The 21,247-nt window shown below is 47.3% G+C and overlaps 1 protein-coding gene across 1 annotated transcript in view; it reads left to right on the top strand.

Moving 5' to 3' along the window:
* LOC144165763 (uncharacterized) overlaps positions 1–21,247 on the top strand; it is an 86,214-nt gene that overhangs the window by 35,814 nt on the left and 29,153 nt on the right. The window contains exons 3-4 of the mRNA XM_077695543.1: positions 11,320–11,370; positions 16,062–16,100. Of these exons, the coding sequence (XP_077551669.1) occupies positions 11,320–11,370; positions 16,062–16,100 (90 nt within the window). The remainder of the gene's footprint in view (positions 1–11,319; positions 11,371–16,061; positions 16,101–21,247) is intronic.

Below are 21,247 nucleotides of genomic sequence, written 5' to 3' on the forward strand. Positions count from 1 at the left end.
ACTGAAGATTCCTCCTGCGAAACAGCCACGGTCAGTTCAAATACAAAATTTATAAACAAGTCTGACGCGTACTAAGAGGAACTGACCTACACTTACATGGTGGTGTTCAGGATTAGAGAAATAAAGAACAAACCGCAAGTGCAGGGACCACCCAGGACTTGTGGTGAAGCGCTGAAATCTCCTCAAGAGAGATTCTTTTTTTTGTGGTTCAAGCCGCCATTGCAGGCTTAAAATTACTGGAGCAGTGTTTGTTTAAACATGTGGGGTAAAATGGTATACGTGAAATATTTAGGTCACTTAAAGGTACAACCACCGTAAAGGAACAAACATGAAGGTAACAGAACTTGTGATGTAAATTTACCCTGAAAAAGCTTGGAAGTGTCACGTGCTTCGTAGTATAGGACGTGTGAGTCCCATAGTTGGTTTCTGTTAAACGCCTGTCACCTGCCGTTAACGAGCAGCGTTCAATCACACGAAAAGTATTGCATCATTTTTTATACTATGAGCGTACTTTAGCGCCAGATTGCATCCAAGTTAGCGGGATTCCCGAAACGCCTATCATAAGCCCCCCGACACGCGCGAGACAGTTATTCTATTTTGTTGGACAAAAATGCCTCGCTGAGGGCGGAAACAGGACAACCTGACCCAATTGGCTCCATTCGCCGCCGATCTAAGCCTGCCTAAGAAATTTATTCAAGGCACGATTTGTTTCTGTAAAGTCATAGAGGTACAAAAGGCATGCTGGGCCTCCTTTGCAACAAGTACGCCGTTCTGTTTGTTGTTTATTTGCGCAGAAATATTTGCCCAAAAAGCTCCAACGAACAGCGTTCAGGCAAGGCTATGCTTATGTGCTATATCGATGCGTGCAAGGACATGTGATTGAATAAAGTATGCACTGTTTATGTAAGCAAAATTATGTAAGCAGTGAAAAGATAAGTGTATAAAATTATACATAAATAAGCGTAGTTCTATAACTGACAGACAGCGAAAAATCTGCATTAACCTAGCCAAGCAAAAGTATACAACTACATTACCAAATTTCTTAATGTACAATTAAATTACTTGGTCACAACTAAAATGCATAAAAGCTGACCTCCGATGACAAAGTCGGAAAGATGCTTACGTGAGAACGTTGGCTGTTGTGCCAGTAACTGCGCCGCCGTTAGTATGATGTGATGTGTGCAGAGTTTGATTTAATACTACACATTTGTGTCCTCTTCCTTATGTGCAGCCAAAATGTGAAGGAGGAAGACCAACTTGCGCTTGTCCCGCATATCGACCTCTCAATGCCATTTCGAAGAATGCTTTGTTGCGAGAGGTGGTTCACACTGCAGTTGAAACGAAACAAGAACGCTGTAGGATGGGAACGGCAACGAAATACACGTTGGAAGTGCTCACAGGCAACGTGTTTATTCATAAAAAAAATCGCGCCAATCCACCCCGTGAATGTGGTTGGAAAGCGAAGTTGTAAACGGCGCCCATAACGATTACCCATGCGACGTCACTTAAATTCACTCACACCGCTCTAGAAACCATAAAACCACACAGAAGTGAAATGCACTTAACCACACCATTTATTACTTCACAGAGATATTCGTGGTAAGGTTAAATCAATGTATGATGCATGGACGGTGTTTGGTTGAGTTGTATTGGTGCAGCACAAGAGTGGAAACTTTTTTTATAAAATTAAAGTAAGCTCCAACCCGGTGTTAGACGATCTGACTTCTCCGTCTCTGCGCCACGGACGGAGGCGATGAGATTTGCGGCAGAGAAGGAAGTGGAGGAAGAAATACTTCTGTTCAGATTTCTGAACGGCTGAGAGTGCAGCCCTGGGGTGTCATTCCTTCTTCTGTGGGGACCATATGCAGTCCGCACGGCTTGTGTTCTGTCCACCCGCTGAAGCTGGGTAGGTAGAGAGGGCCTGGACAACAGCATCTCCCATTGCTCTTGTTCGGTAGTTGACGGTAAGAGAGGAGGGTGCTCAGTGCTAAAGTCGCACACCCCGATTACGGGGCGGAGTATTCCTACTTCTGAGCAAAATTTACATTCAGCGTCGTGGCGATTCGGATGCATTAATTGAAGACGCGTAGGCTGTGGGAAGGAGCCCGGATTGTATGCGCCGTAGGGTAGTTTGTTGTTCTCTGGAAAGGTCAGGGTAAGCCGATGGTAAGGTCTGTCTCAGAAGGCGATAACGCTGGGTTATCTCCCTAAACGTGACAAGCGGGTGACTGTCCTCGTGCAGCTCCATAGCACGGGAGGCAAAGACGCAGGCTTGTTGGGTGGGCGTATTCGTTGCCCTCCATTGAAGCGTGAGGGGGTGTCCAGATGAGCTGAATGGAACCGTTTGGGGAGTGGTTTTTTAGCACGCGCAGTGCAGGTCAGGACACCCAACCCGACTGGTAATTCCAGTAGGCTTGCTGGGAATCGGTGACTACCCTTCGAACCCCTGGTTCAGTGGGAGCCAAGGTGATGGCTGCCTCGTCTGCTGCCGTCATTTCTTGGGTCCTAAGCAAAGTACACGCAAGGAGGTTGGTTCTGGAGGTAGCCACGATGATGGCGTATTGCTGCCCTCGATGTTTGGAGGCGTGTGTGTGGATAACTGCATGATCCCCACCGAGGGTGGTGTTTAGCGCTTGAGCCCGTGCTTTTCGGTGACCCTCGTCATGTGAGGGGTTCATATTTCTAAGCAAAGGGAGCATATTTAGTTTTACTCGCCAAGAGTCTGGGTGTACGTCAAGCAGAGTGATATACTGGGCTGCCCAGCCAATCTGGTGAAGCATGCGGTTACCCACCGCAGTTCTCAGTCGGACCTTCTGGTTAGAAAGATGGCCGCCCCGTGCTAGGCAGCCTCTGTGTGGACGCACTCATGAGAGGACCAATGGCCTGCTCGACCGCCTTTCTAATCATTATATAAAGCATCTCTATGTCTTCCTTGTCGAGAAGAAGACAGGTTGTTGACGTATGTGACTCTCGAGAGGGCAAAAGCTTCAATTAATCGAAAGGTACCGGATTCCTTTAGGGCTCGCTTCTTGGTGGCAACTCGCCTGATCATGTGTATGATATGATTAATGCTGTTTTTGAGGCGCTGAAAGGAGACGTCACTCTTGGTGTTAGCCTCGAGATGTAGGCCGAGGATCTTGATGCTGGGGCGTGGAGTGATGGCCTGGCCATCAAGGAGTATTTCAATGTATTCCTTGGTTTGGCGTGAGGGCGGACGACAAGGAGCTGTGATTGTTTACGTGAACACTAGAGGCCACAGGCTTTAGCACATTGGCGTACTAGAAGTGAGATGCCATGCATTGGTGTGAGCTTCCTTTAATTCTTGTGACTCTTAGCACATGATAAAGGTCCGCACACGGCCGCTAGACGGGCGTGAGTGGTCGCGTGACGCTTTCACGCGTTCAACGAGAACGCAGGGGGTAAACCCGTAGATGTGATTGGTGAGTACACCACCTGTCTTCCCCGTCTTTGCGTGGGCTCGTAGCTAAATCGGTAAGACAACGGGCTCTTGCCTTGTTAGTCTATTAGTTCCAGGTTCGATTCGCGGCGGTGCCAGCATATTCTTTTATTTGTTCCCTGGAGTTTTCTGGTGACACCAACGGTCGCGAAAGAACCCTTGGGGGGTAGAGGTAAAAAGCTTTGCTTTAAAACACTTTCGTGTATTAAGACCAGTACGAAAGGTGTGTGCCTGCAGACGAACCATAAAAGCGAACGAAACCCTGTCACAAGCTATGCCTTTGTTGGCGGCATGACAGCCTGAACTCGCACTCTGAAAAACAAACTGACATTCCACTCCCATAATAGAAAGCTGTAGTAAAGTGTACTAAGCCAAACGCAAAATGTTAGCGTTCGCTATTCCTTTCCGTCATTCTCACTGTGCATGCGCAGCACGCAATCTTAGTTTTGTGTTTAGCGGGCGTAAGAAGAAAGGATACAATTTCAGCCTGGTGGCATGTGTGCGCATGGCGCCTGCGTATCCCTATTCTCAAACGCGGCGGCAACTAGCGCCTTATCCCTTACGCTCTTCTGTGAGCAGTAATTTGCATCTTATAGAAACGTTTTCCTCCCATGTCTTTTTAAAGAAATCGCATGCCTTGCATTTCGCAATCACGATGTGCGATCCTAATGTGGCAGCGCTAACTGCCCGAACAAATATCCTCCTGCCAAGCTGGAGGTTGAGGATTTGTGTCTGCTCTTGACACGGTCACTTCGCGGCGTAATGCAACGGTGTGCTGCTGCGGGCGGACTGTGCTTACTATGTTTGCAATTACTTTTTCAATAGCGATTACGTAACTCAGCACCGGGTATGTACAGGTGCAGCAAAATGCAAACGGAGCACGGCTTCGAAAAAAAAAAAGAATAATTTCTATTTATGCGGCTGCCAGCATAATTAGAGTCGGTGCGGGCGGATTTTATTTTAGAATGACTTTCTTAAAAAGCCACTTCGAGGCTTCTGGCTAGGCACATGACGGAGAAACTGATCTCTGCATTCAAAACTGAATCCCTGTTCGACATTGATATCTGCATTGTTCTGAACTTTGATTGATTTGATTGATTGTGGGGTTTCACGCGCCGACGCAACGCAGGCGATGAGGCGCGCCGTAGTGGAGGGCTCCGGATTAATTTTGACCACCTGGGGATCTTTAACGTGCGCCGAAATCTCGTACACACGGGCGTTTTTGCTTTTCGCCTCCATCAGAAAAGCGGCCGCCGCGGCCGGGAATCGAACCCACGACCTCGTGCTCAGCAGCGCAACGCCTTAGCCACTGAGCCACCGCGGCGGGTTGTTCTGAACTTTAATAAAACGCATACGTCAAAGCCGGCCTTTTGGTTTAGCGCGGTGTGTGCGATCGCGCAAAGCAAGCACCTCCGCGCTTTGATGCTTCTGTAATGGAGTCTGCCTATATAGGACGATATTATTATTATCTTCTGCACGTTTTGCATTCAATATGAACGGGAAGGCGTTTGGTTTCGCTGATTTGACAAGACATAGAAAATGCGAGGTGCTCGTCACGTCAGATGGGCGAGTCCTTTCATAACACGTTCGACAGATGCTCCAGACAGCACAAACAGTCGCTTTCAGTTTGTTTCAACAGATGTCGCAGTGAGCGCTAGCGTATGGCAACGCAAAACACACAAAACGCTCCACTAAAACACTCCTGGCGGTGGCAATGTAGCGTGTCGCAAAATCATGACGCTTCAAAGGTACCGAAGTCACTTAAACAGTGAAAATCCGGTTTGCGTTGTCGCCACGATTATCGTTTCACGACTTTGTTTCACCGTTATTTAGTGTATTTGCGCATTTCTCGCTCGGCGTTATTCCACTAAGCAACGTATAGGAAAGAAATTTACGGGCGATTGTTCGGATGGGTGCCTTGGGGTGCAAGAAGTTTCTGTTAACGAACTAAATAGACATCACCCCTCCTTCCACAGTCCTCGCCAGTTATTCGTACAGTCCACTTTATTTGAGGCTTCGCACTAAACGAAAAAAATTAGCGCCAATCCACCCCGTGAATGTGGTTGGACATCAAAGCTGTAAACCGCACCCATAACGATTACCCATGCGACGTCACTTAAATTCACTCACATCGCTCCACAAATAGTAAAACCTAAAAGAAGTGGAATGCACTTTTAACCACACCATTATTACATCAAAGAGATATTCTTGGTAAGGTTAAATCAATGCATGAACGGTGTTTGGTTGAGTTGTATTGGTGTAGCACAAGAGTGGAAACCTTTTTTACAAAATTAAAGTAAGCTCCAAGCCGGTGTTAGACGATCTGTCTTCTCCGTCTCTGCGCCGCGGACGGAGGCCACGAGATTTGCGGCAGAGAAGGAGGAGGAGGAAGAAATACTTCTGTTCAGATTTCTGAACGGCCCAGAGAGCAGCCCTGGGGAGTGATTCCTTCTTCTGTGGGGCCCATATGCAGTCCGCGCGGACTCTGTTCTGTCCACCCGCTGAAGCTGGGTAGGTAGAGAGGGCATAGACAGCAGCATCTCCCATTGCTCTTGTTGGGTAGTTGACGGAAAGTGAGGAGGGTGCTCAGGGCTAAAGTCGCACACCCCGATTACGGGGCGGAGTGTTCCTACTTCTGCGCAAAATTTACATTCAGTGTCGTAGCGATTCGGATACACTAAGTGAAGACGCGTAGGCTGTGGGAAGGAGCCCGGATTGTATAAGCCGTAGGGTAGTTTGTTGTTCTCTGGAAAGGTCAGGGTAAGACGAAAGTATGGTGTGTCTCAGAAGGCGATAATACTGGGTTATCTCCCTGAGTGTGACAAGCGGGTAACTGTCCTCGTGCAGCTCTATAGCACGAGAGCTAAAAGCGCAGGCTTTTTGGGTGGACGTATTTGTTGCTCTACATTGAAGAGCGAGGGGGTGTCCAGATCAGCTGAATGGAACCGTTTGGGGAGTGTTTTTTTAGCACGCGCAGTGCAGGTCAGGACACCCAACCCTACTGGTAATTCCAGTAGGCTTGCTGGGAATCGATAACTACCCTCCGAACCACTGGTTGAGCGAGAGCCAAGGTGATGGCTGCCTCTTCTACTGCCTTCATTTCTTGGGTCCTAAGCGAGGTACACGCAAGGAGGTTGGTTCTGGAGGTAGCCACGATGATGGCGTATTGCTGCCCTCGATGTTTGGAGGCGTCTGTGTAGATAACTGCGTGATCCCCACCGAGGCTGGTGTTTAGCGCTTGAGCCCGTGCTTTTCGGTGACCCTCGTCATGTGAGGGGTTCATATTTCTAAGCAAAGGGAGCATCTTTAGTCTTAGTCGCCAAGAGTCTGGGAGTACGTCAAGCGCAGTGACATTCTGGGCTGTCCAGCCAATCTGGTGAAGCATGCGGTTACCCATCGCAGTTCTGAGTCGGACCTTCTGGTTAGAAAGATGGCCTTCTATCAGCTCTTCCACCGTGTTGTGGAGCCCCGTGCTAAGCTGCCTCTGTGGGGACGCACTCATGAGAAGACCAATGGCCTGCTCGACCGCCTTTATAATCATTATATAAAGCATCTTGTCGAGAGAAAGGCAGGGGGTTGACGTAAGTAACTCTCGAGAGGACAAAAGCTTCAATTAATCGAATGGTACCGGATTCCTTTAGGCCTCGCTTCTTGGTGGCAACTCGCCTGATCATGTGTATGATTTGATTAATGCTTTTTTTGAGGCGCTGCAAGAAGACGTCACTCGTGGTGTTAGCCTCGAGATGTAGGCCCAGGATCTTGATGCTGGGGCTTGGAGTGATGGCCTGGCCATCAAGGAGTATTTGAATGTATAACTTGATTTGGCGTGAGGGCGGACGACAAGGAGCTGTGATTGTTTACGTGAACACTGGAGGCCACAGGGTTTAGCACATTGGCGTACTAGAAGTTAGATGCCATGCATTGGTGTGAGCTTCCTTTAATTTGTGTAACTCGTAGCACATGAGCAAGGTGCGCACAGGGCCACTAGGCGGGCGTGAGTGGTCACGCGACGCTTGCACGTGGCATTCACCGAGAACGCAGGGGGTAAACCCGTAGATGTGCTCGGTGAGTACACCACCTGTCTTCCCAGTCTTCGCGTGGGCTCGTAGCTAAATCGGTAAGACAACGGGCTCTCGCTTTGTTAGTCGGTTAGTTCCAGGTTCAATTCCCTGGGGTGCCAGTAAATTCTTTTATTTGTTCGTTGGAGTTTTCTGGTGACACCAACGGTCGCGAAAGAACCCTTGGGGGGTAGAGGTAAAAAGCTTTGCTTTAAAAAACGGGTTTTTCTGTGGAACACATGTCCTGCACCTAAAGCAGTAAAGTTATCTGGTTTTGCCAGCGCACGCGACAGGTAGGCCGCAGAGCAATGACGCTCGCGTTTACGCTGTTCATTCCTTCGCTTGATAATAAAAATCACGTAAGCAGTTTCATATAAATAATACCAGAGCCCAAACCACCGTTTCAGCGGGCACAGAGATTAGCGGTTATGTCGTGTCGATGATATCTCTAGCTGAATACTGATTGTGCTATTTTACGCGCTCAAGCTTGATTGATTGATTGTAGGGTTTAACGTGCCGACGCAACGCAGGTGATAAGGCGCGCCGTAGTGGAGGGCTCCGGATTAATTTTGACCACCTTGGGATCTTTGTACACACGGGCGTACACACGGGCGTTTTTGCTTTTCGCCTCCATTACGCGCTCAAGCTATTCGTGGTCTATGAGGCGTGCCGTAGCAGAGGGCTCCGGAATAATTTAAGCCACCTTGGCATCTTTAACGCGTGCCTAAATCTCTACACACGGGCGTTTTCAATTTTCTAAGCGATCAGAAAAGCTGCCACCACGGCTGGGATCGAACCGGCGTCCTTCGGATCAGCAGGACAACGCCTTAGCCACTGGCTACCGCGCGGGTAAATTTTTCGGGATGTTCCATAGACACCGGAGTTGCCGTTACAGAGCATTTAATGCATTTTTGTGGGGGTTGCATTCCTTAACCACGAATAAAGAGCAATGCAACCACGCACCGCTGACATTTTTGTGTCGTAATCAGAGTGTGCCATTTGTAACACGGAAGAAAGGCCGCAAGTGTGTCAATGGAACGACGACACCCTCCGCGATGGCTGAGGATGCGGGTTCAATTCCGGTAGCTGTGGCTGCTTTTCTAACGGGGGCGAAAAGCGAAAACGCCCGTGTGTCCACATTTATTAGCATGTTAAATGTTCCCAGGTGATCGAAATTACTCCGCAGCCATGCAATACGGCGCTCCTCATACCTCGGGTAGCTTCTGCTCGTTAAGGCCACAATCAATCAAACAGTCAATCAATCATTCAATACAGCGCCGATGGTATATCTATGGGGTTGGACACCCCTTGTATGAGGGGGGCACTCAGCATCGCCAATGCAACAGGCACTGCGGTAGCTATTTCAAGAAAAGTGAAGGTTGCTTTTCTCCGCATTCCCCTCTTGCTTCAGATGTAGTCCCGAAGGTATTTTTATAAATACGAAATCCTGCACTACCCCTGCACTTTTTTTATTACTGTGCTGGTTGGGTTCTGTACAGTTTATAGAACGACATTTAAACCAAGTTATTTTATCGAAATCGCATCATCTAGGCTGTGTATCTTAGAAAATTTGCAGGGGTTGTATTTTTCCAAAAATTTTCTCTGTGCTTTTTATGTATCTCTACTCAGCAAGGTTGCCTCCACAAATTAGGCAGGTGCAACTAGTATAGGGAATTTCTTCGGTCTAGCCATCTCGGTTAACTGTGGCATGTCACGACATTTCCACCTACCTGTTTTCTTGAACCCAGATGACTACTACTTCGGTTGTTACCTCCGTTCTACAGACTCGCAGTTTTTCTGGCGTTTGGGCGTACAATTTAAAATGAAAAAGCCACACGTACAGCTGACCATTACCTCCTTCAATTGTTGAGCCTGTTTCATTATGGCAACAGGGTTCAGCGGCCAGGAGTTGCCAATTAAGCCTTCTGCCATCGTCGACGTATTCCGCAGGCAACGGAAACGCCAAATATAGCCTCTTTCTCTTCCCCTCGATCTTCTCATAAGCATAAAACGTGATGAAATCATTTTATTTGGTTTTTCATGTAAGTACAAGTGCATGTTCGGGGATCTCCATTCAGTCGGCGCCGTACTCATCAGTCAGTATCTCATTTCCGAAAGGTGTTAAAAATTTTATATACAACACACCCCGTTCCAGCAACAAAACCGTCCTCAATAGCATGTGGCACCCTAACCTGGCAGTTGATGTGGCAATAGAGCGAAAATTCGAATTCTGAGGGTGCACTAACCCGGAGAACGCCCTCTTCTCGATGAAAGCACAAAAAAGGCCGATGAGATGGGTTTCCGCATGATCAGTTTCTCCGTGAACAGGGGGACTGTGGCAAGTGAGCTGGTCCCCGCGCAACCTACACCGAGCGGTCGTTTACGTGTTCTACATATGACATATGAAATATTCTAGATCATCTGGGTATATTTCATGTCCGCCTTAACTTCGAAAGAAAATACCCCTGGCACCTAGTTCATTGCCTCGTGAGGTTTTGGTTTGTGTGCACTCCCACTACAGCAAATGTTTGCTACATTTAATGATGGGAGTCGGGCATCGTGGTTACTTCAATAATAAAGCTTTTGACACGGACCCAAGAAGAAAGAAAGAGAATAAGAGCCGTATTCTGAGTCCCTCCTCCACTGCACTTTCTCCATCCACTCATCTGTGGAGAGCATTCCGCAATGCTTATACATGGGTAAATCACTTTTACGTATATCCTCCACTGGAGGTTCAAGTGGAGGAAGGACTCAGAATACCAGGATAAGCATATTCATTCCTGTGGCACTGAAACATTTTGTTCAGCGTGGCTTCCAGTACTGCATAGCTCCTCGCTGGGGCGACCGGCCTCTCCACCAGCTGTTGTTGGACAGCGAGGGCGTGCTCCCAAAGCTCACGTGTATTGAACGGGTCATAAGGGAAGGAAAGCGCGAACTGCCACTTTGACCCACTATATGCTGGAGTGCACCAATGGCTCCACGATGGCGGCAGAGTGGAGAGCAAAATGACAGTTGCGAGATCGGTTCGGGAAAATGTTGGTTGGCAGGGACCGGAAGTCCCGTGCCTGGTCGGGCTAACCAGGAGAGCGAAGTACTTTCTTAGGGAGAGGTTACAAGTGGGTGCCCGTGTACCGCCACGCTTGCTTTCAAAACAAGACATCGCTCTCTAGTAAAGCTCGGGACGCGAATGCATAGCCCACTTGCTTACGTTTTCAAGCTTGAAACATAATTCAGTTGTCCTATCCGGGCTGAACTCTATCCAGAGCGTGGAAATTTGTGCCCATATGCGACAATTCTGCACGCTTTTTTCGTCTGTGGTATTGGCTTAGCATTTCTGTTGATGGTAATGAACGGACTGTAAAGGACGTATATTTTTACGGCTAAGATTGTAGATACACTATAGCAAGTCCCGTAGGTCGCCTTGCAAACAATTACCGCTTCAGAATAGAGAATCAACGCGACAAAGTTTGGAACCTTGGCAAATGCCGAGGCTCAGCGTATGAGACTTCTCAAAAATGCTATGATACCAAGTACACCGCGCATGCCGTGCATGACACTTTGTATCGTGTACTGTCCCTCCCTGCGTGGATCTTATTTTATAAAGGTAATATTATTCGCTGCGCCTCGTCTTTTGTCGACTTGGTGCACATAGTCGTATTGATTGGTCATTCTGAAGTTTTATGTCGCAGACGATTTACGAAGACTGGTTACAGTGTAAGCGATCAAACAATAAGGTATGAGTTATTGAATGGGTTAATTATTCATTGATTGTCGTTGTAAATTTGTGCCGTTTTCTGTATGCAGTGCCTCCAAAACTTCCAACACATTTGTGCTCAGCCCGGGATGACAATTTCGGTAAGTGCCAATTTTAGCTACTGCTGTCACGATCGACAGACTCACGATGTATACGGCCGAAAGAGCGCCTAATGCGCCTCAACGCTCTGTCCGAAATTTCGTTTTACAGTCTGAAATAGAGCAAGCCTGTTTGAAAAAACTGGCATGGGAACAATTATTCTAGCCTTAGTTAATAAATGAGGGTATCGTATGGACCGGGCGCAGGAGAGCGGGCAAGGAAACAGCCATCCGATTGACCTCGACCGGTAGTGGGTGACTAAAGCCGCCGACAGGGTGTCACAGCTACTGGTATCAGTCATGTGTCTGAGACATTAGCCACGTGAGTCGGGTGGCGGCGTGCGACGTCTTTTTTAATGAAAATTTATTAGCCTGGTCTCCTGGTATTCCTCCAGCTCCCTGTGCTGGCATACTTTCCAGGTGCGCTGCTGAATTTCAGCTTATAGAAGATAATGCTTGCCTCTGCGTGCCGCACCTCGGCTCCGGGAAAGCGACTCTCGGGCGTCGGGGAGGCGCCCGGGGAAGTTATACCAGATACCGCGCCTGAGGGGCCAGCCGCGGAAATGACTCGTGGAACAGCGCCAAGGAAAGCCCAAGCTATAGATGACATTCACTGAAAAGTTTAACTGCCAATTTCTTAACTTGGCAACACTGGAAACGGCCACGGACATGGCCCAAGCGCCACAGACATGGCGCGGCTTGTGCCACTGCGCCCGCACGCCATAGAGAAAAAAACACCGGCGTGCTTCGTTTGCTGAACTTCAACCAGATTCTCAACGATGGGGTCAATGGAGATGTTATTAATCGCCCTTACATTGAAGTCGAGGCGTTACTTTGAATTCGGCGAAGCTGAGTTTGGAACGTCCAACACACATCATGTACTTAGCAAGGACAAGTAGCGCCATTTTGCGGAGCCCGACGTAAACGGTGACAGCGAACTAACATGGTTGCCTGCAAGCGTGCCTCGCCAGTGAGTACAACTTATTGCGTGTATCACGCTCTCTTTGCTTGGAGCTGGTAGAGTGTTCACCCGGGATACTAAGACATTAAATGCTTCTGGCTTCTCGTTACACCTCGTATTTCTCGACGCACTTGCCACGGCTCACTGTTCTGAAAAGCCAGCAACTACGCGAAACACGATACCTCTCGCGAAAAATGCAACATGGAAGTTCATTCCATCTCGGGTTCTTATAATCTAAAAATAGCGTTATGTCGATTTCCACCTGTGCGTGGGATCTCCCAATTTTCTTTAAATGAACAGCCAGTCTGGCAACCTCGATCATAGAAAGGAAGACAACCGTAGAAGAGTGTGGGCAGCACCTGAATGGCTGACATTTAGGTTTTCCTGAATTATTTACGTTTCTTAACCCACTTTTTACTAGCACGTGGTTTCTCTGGCAATCCTGGCGGGAAATTTCTACTGCCAGCGCCTGAACCCGGTTCATGTAGACTTAGGACAAAACAGGTGTCGCCATCTAGCCATCTGTGAGTGCAGCTTAGCACACCAGTCAGCACAGTCAGGGTTGGGCTGTTCAATCTTTAGTACGGCTGTCCACGAGTTCAGAGCAGTAGTGAGAAAGCGGCCGCCACGTGTGTACCTCGATTCCGGCGTGCAGCAGAGAAAAAGCTTAAAGGTTGCGAAACTGTCTCAGAACAAGGTCGCGTCTTTCTCTGAAGTTTATATAGCTCGGATGTGCAAGCTGATGACGATGAGTAAAAAAATTGGGACAGCTCCGCTCTAGTGGCGCGAAGACTGGGCGCGAAGCTTGCGGGCTCACATAGTTTATTCTTGGTTCGGCTACGTTTATGCGTGTGGTTATGCTGGGAAACTGGGCCAAGTTTTCCGCGTGGTTTTGCTCGGAGGCTCGGTCAAGTATTCCCCGTGGTGGCGTCATTAGCACCCGAAGGAGCAATGAAAACACGGTCAGTATAGTATGCATAATGTTATTGATTGAAGATCAGCGCCGAAAAAGCAGGGTACAAAAAAATCACGCCATATCCACGGAATGAATGATGATAAGTGGGGCGAAGCTCGAGAGGGGGAGATCATCGGTAACCGTAACTCTCCCGTGAAAGTTCGCCCATTCCATCATTAAGGAAGACGTAAGACTGTGTGCGTACATTGTACAAATCAACTTTTATTTTCGGAGTCAATGCTCCCAGGCCCACACCTGGTGGAAGACCCCGCGCCATCGAGGACTACCCCGCACCTCCACCACAATTTGTCACGTAGGATGGGACACAACGGTTAAGAAAGAACTTTTATTTAGGGCGAACTTGTGCCCGAACAAGACGAGAGGAAACGAGCAAAGGTCCTTGCGTCTCGTTCGATCTCCGAGAACGACTGCCTGCGTTCGTGGCGTGATCTCCTGCGTGATCTCCCCCTCGCAGTGCACGTGCGCTCGCGCCTCCGTTGGCGAACACAGACAAGCTCGCGCTCCCGGTGCCGAGTTTGCGCTGCCGGTTCTTGCGCGTGCAATGCGGCCCACTTTGCGACATCTCCGAAAGCATGCGGCGGTCATGTACCACGAGACACAAGGGATGGACAGACCCATGACTTAAGGAGCTTCGCCCCTAAAAATGAAGGAAGCTCACACTAGTGCGTGAGACTTGAAGGTAGCGAAGGTGTAGTCAACAGTAGCGTTTTTCCTCTTTCTTGTCTTACGGCGTCGTTTAAAGGAGCCATGAAAAGAAAACACTAGTTTGGTTCATTCAAAAGATTGTCTCGTTAGAATCATACTGACACCACTTTTAACGTAAACTTCGCTCAAATAAGCTACATAATTAGGAAAAACGGGAATGGTCATGCGACCCACCAGCTCATTTCCCGCAACAGAACCTATGATGTCACATGAGCTAAGCTCTGCGATTGGTGGAGGCTGGCAGAAGCAGGCGCAAATTAGGTAGAGCTTACAAACTAGACGAACGAGCGATTTGCGCTTAAATTTAGGGCACATTCTTTACAAAGCAATAAGAATGATGGGACAAACAGTGGGAGTTACGAAAGCGCATGTAAACATAGAAGTACTGATGCGTTCTGCTGTCGTACTGCGCACAGAATGCTTGGTTTAGCTGCACAGCACTACGGGGCTTGGGGTTGTCTCAGACGACACTGGCCGATTGACGCAAGCAACGGTGTCTTACGTGATCCCATTTGTCGAGCGAGCACTGTTTCAGGGAACGAATATTTTCTCCCAGAACAAAAACAAGCCAGGTTTAAATGCGGGCAAAAACAAACCAAACGCTTGCCACGGTATGGTGGCGCCATCTAGGTTACGGAACGTAAAGAAACGCGGGAACAAACCAACACCGCTTTACAGGGTGGAGACAACCTTTGAACGGGCCCGTGCCGCCGCAATTGGGCCAACGGGCTCAACGCGTTATTCTTTTCGTTTCCCACGAGACCTAGCAACGCGAAACAGACAATATGATTCAAACTTCTTCAGTAAACCGCGTTGCGGCGATAATTTTAGCGCGGTTTTGACACAATGACTTGCTTCGGCGGCGAGCGAGCAACCGAAAATGGCGGCGCCAGCGTATACGTGTCTCTACGCTGTACGGCGGATGCGTGAATGAAGGTACTCTAGGCTGCAGAGCGGTCGGTTCCTGTGATGTCATTTGGGACCACGAAAACGCACGATTGAGCGGGAAAATCAAAATTTTAACCTAAATTGTTTAATTTCTCAGTGAATAAAGCACCGTTTGTATCCGGACAAGCGCTGGGGGCACTATAAAACACGAAATCTTTCGAATAAAACCAACTTGCATTTTCTCTTCATGGCTCCTTTAAGCCTTGCTGCTGTAAGAGAACTACAAAAATGAAAAAAAGAATGCCGGGACGCGCACGTAAGCGCGGGCCTCGCGTGCGAACTCCCGTGCGAACTCCATTCTTCCCTGTGCGACAAGGGTTCTCAATGAAGAATAATCGCAAACTGTTTGTGGGGGAGGGGGGGGGGGCATAAACTAATACAGGTATCAACACATCAAGGTGGCTGAAGAGGTTCGATGGTAACATCAGACAATAATGTAAAATTGTGCTAAATTCGGGGAAACATCTACCTTCTTCCGCGCAACCCAACCATGTCCAAGATAGGCTCACGGGGAACAACTCAAGCATTACATATTCCACTTCTATCGAGACAAGGGAAGCAGTTTTGACCAGTTTCGCTACCTCAAGGGCAGATCATTTAGAGCGCAAGGGAAGGAGCTAATGAATCAAGGGCCCTAGACTTTAGGTTCCACCCGTGAGCTTCCTGACAACTCTTTATCCCCTTTTCCTAAATCCCAAGTACATCTTCCTCGACAGAGATTGTCACCCTTTCGCTCTCTCTCTTAGCAGAAGAGCAAAAATGTTCACTCCATTAAAGACATTACAGAATAAACAGTTTGCAACACTGACACCCTCAACTCGCTCAAACTGACCAACAACCCGCAGCCGCTGCTTTTCTGGCTCCGATCTTAAGCCAGAGAAGCGCTAAGGGCCTCTGTGTCTCCTTAGCCATAGAGATTAAAAAGCCTCGTTGCTAGTCTTTCTCTCTTCACTGGCCTTCAGTGCCGCGTGAAGCATTGTATAGACTGTAAACGCAGCAACTCTGTTCCTAAACGCCCCCTGGGCGTTGAAGTAACACTACCGCGTCGCACACCTTAAGAGGTAAACGTAGATGTCATCTGCAACTTTTATTTTGGCTTTCCAGGTCGGTGATGTCCTGGGATCCGTACTCCAAATTTTGGACGTGAGTGACAACTTTTCATTCTACAACAGTCGTCCCTTGTACTAAGTAGATATGGCCACGTTAGTAAACGTTTTTTCGGTGATTTTGCTAAGCGGGCTCTATTTCTGACGTTCGAAGTTGTCTTTTGTTCTGTTATTTAGATTTCTACGGGTGGAGGGCTATATAACCAGCCTTAAGACGTTTTTATTGAAAGGGTCAACATTTACTATGCCGTGAAAAATGAATACTCCAGCAAACACTAATCCCAGGGGAACCTCTGATCTTTTCATTCCTGTTTTGGCAAATATTTCTGGCTGTATTAGGTCTGACAGCAAATAGGTCTACTAACTGACGTTTTGACATTTTGTTTGACATTTTGACGCTCTAATTATTACTTGCACACATCAAGGTTCAACGTGCGTATTTTTATGTTAAGAGTGCCCTGAATCAGGAGGTTAAGCATCCATCGGCATCGGAGCCGAAAAGCGCCACTCACCAGACATCACAATGGTCTAAATTGTTCAGAAAAAATTCACATCCGCTCCGTGTGACGACGACGAGGGTGAAGTGAAAGTGCCAACGATCAACTTGCGTAAACTGCCTGCGAGAAGTCCAAACTCAGACGACAGCATACAAATCACTCACGAGGAAGTTCAGGCCCCCCATCCGTCCACGGTCTTGAAGTACAAAATCGAAACTTCCAAAGCCCAAAGACAAAGTACACTTCAATACAGCTAAAGTCCGAAGCCAGGGCCTGCGCAACAAACCGAACGGAAATGTTGAGCGACCCGAATACGATGTTAGCGCAATCGGATGAGCGTCGATTCACAACGCGGGGCACCCAGGTTCCCTTCCCACCATGGCAAGCGTTTTTTGTTAGGAATAATTATAATAATAATAATAATAACAATCAATCAATAAATCAAGAATTCAATCAATCAATCATGTTTATTTACGTGCCCAGTATCAGCAAAAGGCCTGAGTGCTGGCACACGGATAGTTACATAAAAACAAAAGACAAGAAAGATATTGCAAGAAACAAACAAGCAACAAGGCACACACAAATTGAAGTAGCGAAAATGACATAAATAAAACACAGGTGGAGAGGAAGGTGGTACACGTAAAAAAGAAAGAAAGACGCCTTTGTGGCTCTGCTTGTCGTAAAACACGCACAACAAGCAGAGCAACAAAGTTTGACAGTGATACGACAAAAACAGCGGCAAGAGTATTGAGACAAATGAAAAGACCAACGATTCACAGGACAGAATATCAAAAATAGGCAACTATCAGTTCGTTAAAACTGACCGACGGGAAAACTGAGTTACAGCAATCGAGAAAAAAAATGAACGACAGAGACATCATAGATGTCTAGAAAACTGTATTGAATCGTGCAGTACGGTAACTTTTAAATGAACTTTGAAAAGTGCCAAGGCGTTCAAAGAAGCGGTTGTAAGAATTCTGTATTCTCTGGACAGGAGAATGATTCGAGTTGCGCAGCGGTCAAGAACGGCCGATGCGACCTGGTGGGCCTTTGTCGAGCCCTAAACCCTAAGCAGCTTAGCAAGTCTGCCGACAAAGGTCACCATGAACAATTTTGTGAAGGAATGTAAGATATGCACGCATACGTCTGCAGTTCAAGGAAGGGAAGGAAGGAACTTGGGGTAAGTCAGAATCAGGACCCGGACGGTTAATGTGAGGACGGTACCTAACTATGAATAAAACCTTATGCACACGTTGTAATAATTCACTACTAGATTTGGAGATGCCGTTCCAGACAACAGAAGCATATTCTAAGTAATGGATACGTATTGTATTGTATAGCATTAGAAATGGATCTGGAGAAGAGCATTCCTTTTAAATCCGACACACATTTCCAAGTCTGCGGAACGCTCGCCAGGTGATGAGCCTACTATGAGGAGAAAAAGAGAGGGTACTGTTGAAAAGCACCCCGAGGGGCCTTATCTCCTCAACCCTTTGCAGAGGAGCTTCCTCAAAGTAGGAAAACAGCAGAGCGGCTGTTTTCCGGCTGTACGTAAAACCTTTGTTTTAGTGGGGTTCAAAATTAGGCAGTTTTTGCTCCACGAGACTGATAATTCCGACACATCTCTATACAAGACACCGCAGTCCCAAACAACGCTAATGTGCCTAAATAGTTTGATATCATCAGCATAGAGCAGAAATTAAGATTTTAATGAGAATGATGACACATCGTTCATAAAGATAGAAAACAATAGTGGACCCAGCACGGAACCTTGTGGTAAACCACATGTTGCTGTGTAAACACCAGACTTTTTGTTGTTGACATCTACGTAAAAAGACCGGTCAAGGAGATAGTTGGACAACAACGCATCAAGGGTTGCGTCTACACCACACGCAGTAAGCTTGTTAATTAATCATTGATGGTCACCACTTCAAACGCCTTACTGAGGTCAAAATAAATGACGTCCAACTGGTCGTTTTAAAAAACTGCAGCCGAAGCGTGTGTCATAACGCTTGCAAGATTTGTAACCGTCCATCGGCCCGAGAAAAAGCCGTGCTGATTTGGTATCAGAACGTTCCTGACGCAGGCAGCAAGAACTTTGTGCAGAGGTGACTCAAAGAGTTTTGAGGCGACACAAAGGAAGGAGATCGGGGGATAGTTAGTAATGGCTGACTTATCAGCAGACTTAAATATTGGAAAAATTCGAGCAACCTTCAATGCACCAGGAAAGTTGCCGAAAAGTAAACAGTTAATATAAATGGAAGTTAAAACAGGCACAAAAATGTTGCCGTAAGCCTTCATGAGGGCTGCTGGAATTCTATCTGCACCACAGGAAAATGATGGTTTCATCCAGTTTGTGATACAGAAATACAGAAATCAGAGTTGACGAAAAATCTGCCGTGGTCGGAAGCAGGAATCCAGCCCACGACTTCCGCATAAGACGTGCGGTGCGCTACCAACTGTGCTATCCCGGCCGTGAATCTTCTCTCGAATTCCGCCGGGGCTTATATTTAGAAAGGGACAGAGACCGGTCAAGTAGCGCCGCCCCTCGACCACAAGGGTAGACGCGGAGCGTCTTTCGTGCTCCGGGCGGCTTCCACGTGAAACGTGGTCGCAAGTCAGGGTAAGTGCCAATGGCATTACCGTACTGCTGTAGCAGGACCCTCGTTATGCATTTTTTGCAGAACAGAAATATATGGGGCGAGAGATTCCGTACGACCACATCAAAGATGCTGTCCTTATTCCAGTGCTATTCGGCTACTAGAAGGTTCTTTGTAGCACAGAATAAGTTAATTTTCATTTTTCGCGATAAAGGGATCAAGAAATCAAACTCGAGAAAACATCTGTCATGGTCGGAAACCGTAATGGAACCCACGACCTCCGCCCTCGACTCCAGCGGGAACTTATATTTACCGAGGCTCACAGACTGGTCAGGAGGTAAGGAGTTCCGAACTAGTGTTGTAATAGGTCAAAAATAGGGTGCAGACACTTGGAGAACACTGAACGAGGATTTTATTATGCCCAACAGTTTTAAAAGGTGGACCTTTCTTCTTCGGGGGTTATATTGGAATGGACAGAAAAACGTTTATAGACACTTTGCCTCCGGGGGATCTCATTTCTGCTCACCTTCGCCAAGAAGAACCCTCAAAAAGAGTAAAACAGCGCCAAAGCAACAATAACATCTCGTAACTATAATACAGAGGCTACGCAGGTGGGGAGGTGGAAAAAAGGGGAAAAAGAAAAAAATGAGGAAAGAAATAAGAAAAGTGGGTTATGGGAAGGAAGCACAGGTGCGAAGTTGAGAGAGGGAAAACAGACGCGTAAAGTACCACCAATGCATGTCTGCAGATAAAACGGTGAGCAGCGTCTGGGTGAGGAAGAGTTCAAGCTTGAAACATCGAAAGAAAAGGTTCTGGGTGGGAAAGAAGCATGCCAAATTCTGCCTGCTGGTGGTAAATGCTGAAAAAGAACGAAAAATAGCATTTGTTCATTGCGCTTTCAGAGAGTTAGACAGAGATAAGTGCCACATGGCGAGCAGGTGGCCGAGGAAAGCTCGTATGGAAACCAAACGCTGCAAGAAATAGATAAATTTTAAGTGATTCCTCGACGTCACCTTCTTCATTTGGAATAATGATGCTAGCCTCAGGAAATTTATCTCAGAAATCAACTCTCTACATCGGTCAATCAAATTGACCTATCAGATATCAAGTGAAACCATACTTTTTTGGATGTCGCGCTCATACTGAAGCAAGGGAGCGTCTCAACAACATTGTACAGAAAGCCCACTGACTGCCAAAAATATCTGCACATGTACAGCAGCCATACCCGCCATTGTAAAACAGGTATACCTTACTTTCAGAAGTTGTATTTTCTCTTCATTACTCCTTTAAAAACTGACATGCTGGCCTGGGCAACGTTAGGGGTATCGTAGTATATATCGTAGTATATAGGCCCTGTACGGGGCACTTTTGAAAAACGGGCTCATGAGCTGAGAGCTCCCTGATTCGTCAGAAATATCCCGAAGAAATTATTTACGGTGCGATTCGAGCACGCAATTTACAAAGAGGAGACATTCTGACTGAAAGCCGAAAAGAAATCCACCATGAGATCACCTTGGTGGTTATGCACTCTCCAAAACTTCCAAAGTGAACAACATCTGGAGACGACATTTTAATAGCATAAGGTAGAATGACCGCTTGTCGGCTGCTTTTGAGCAGCCCCCCCGTGTTGTGTACAGACGGGGCAGCAACTTGAAGGAACTTTTAGCCGGGGCAAAAACAGAGCAGGGCAAAAACAGGGCAAAAAAAACCACCTGAGCGAACCAAGGCTGCTGGTCAATCGGCAAGCGGCCGTGTGAACTTTGTCCCCACGTATCGACCCCAAACGTTGCCCAGGCCAGCATGCCAATTTTTAAAGGAGTCATGAAGAGAAAATACAACTTCTGAAAAAACTAGGATTCAGTATCTCACTCAGCTCCATTACCGCCACAAAAGATGTTTTTTAACGAAAAAAAGCAAGACGTATTTAAAAACGCTCAAATTTTGCGCCACAGTGACGTTTCATAGCAAGAATGACGTCATACGGGGCAACAATAAAACATAATTCTCTGTGCGTTAACTGCACGTTAGCATTCAAGTGATGAGGTCAAATGGAACTAGAGGCCCCATTACAGACGCCCAGTCATGTG

Source organism: Haemaphysalis longicornis, unplaced genomic scaffold (assembly GCF_048455015.1).
Source record: "Haemaphysalis longicornis isolate Haplotype H1 unplaced genomic scaffold, Haemaphysalis longicornis Haplotype H1 scaffold_1, whole genome shotgun sequence".
Taxonomy (NCBI): Eukaryota; Metazoa; Arthropoda; class Arachnida; order Ixodida; family Ixodidae; genus Haemaphysalis; species Haemaphysalis longicornis.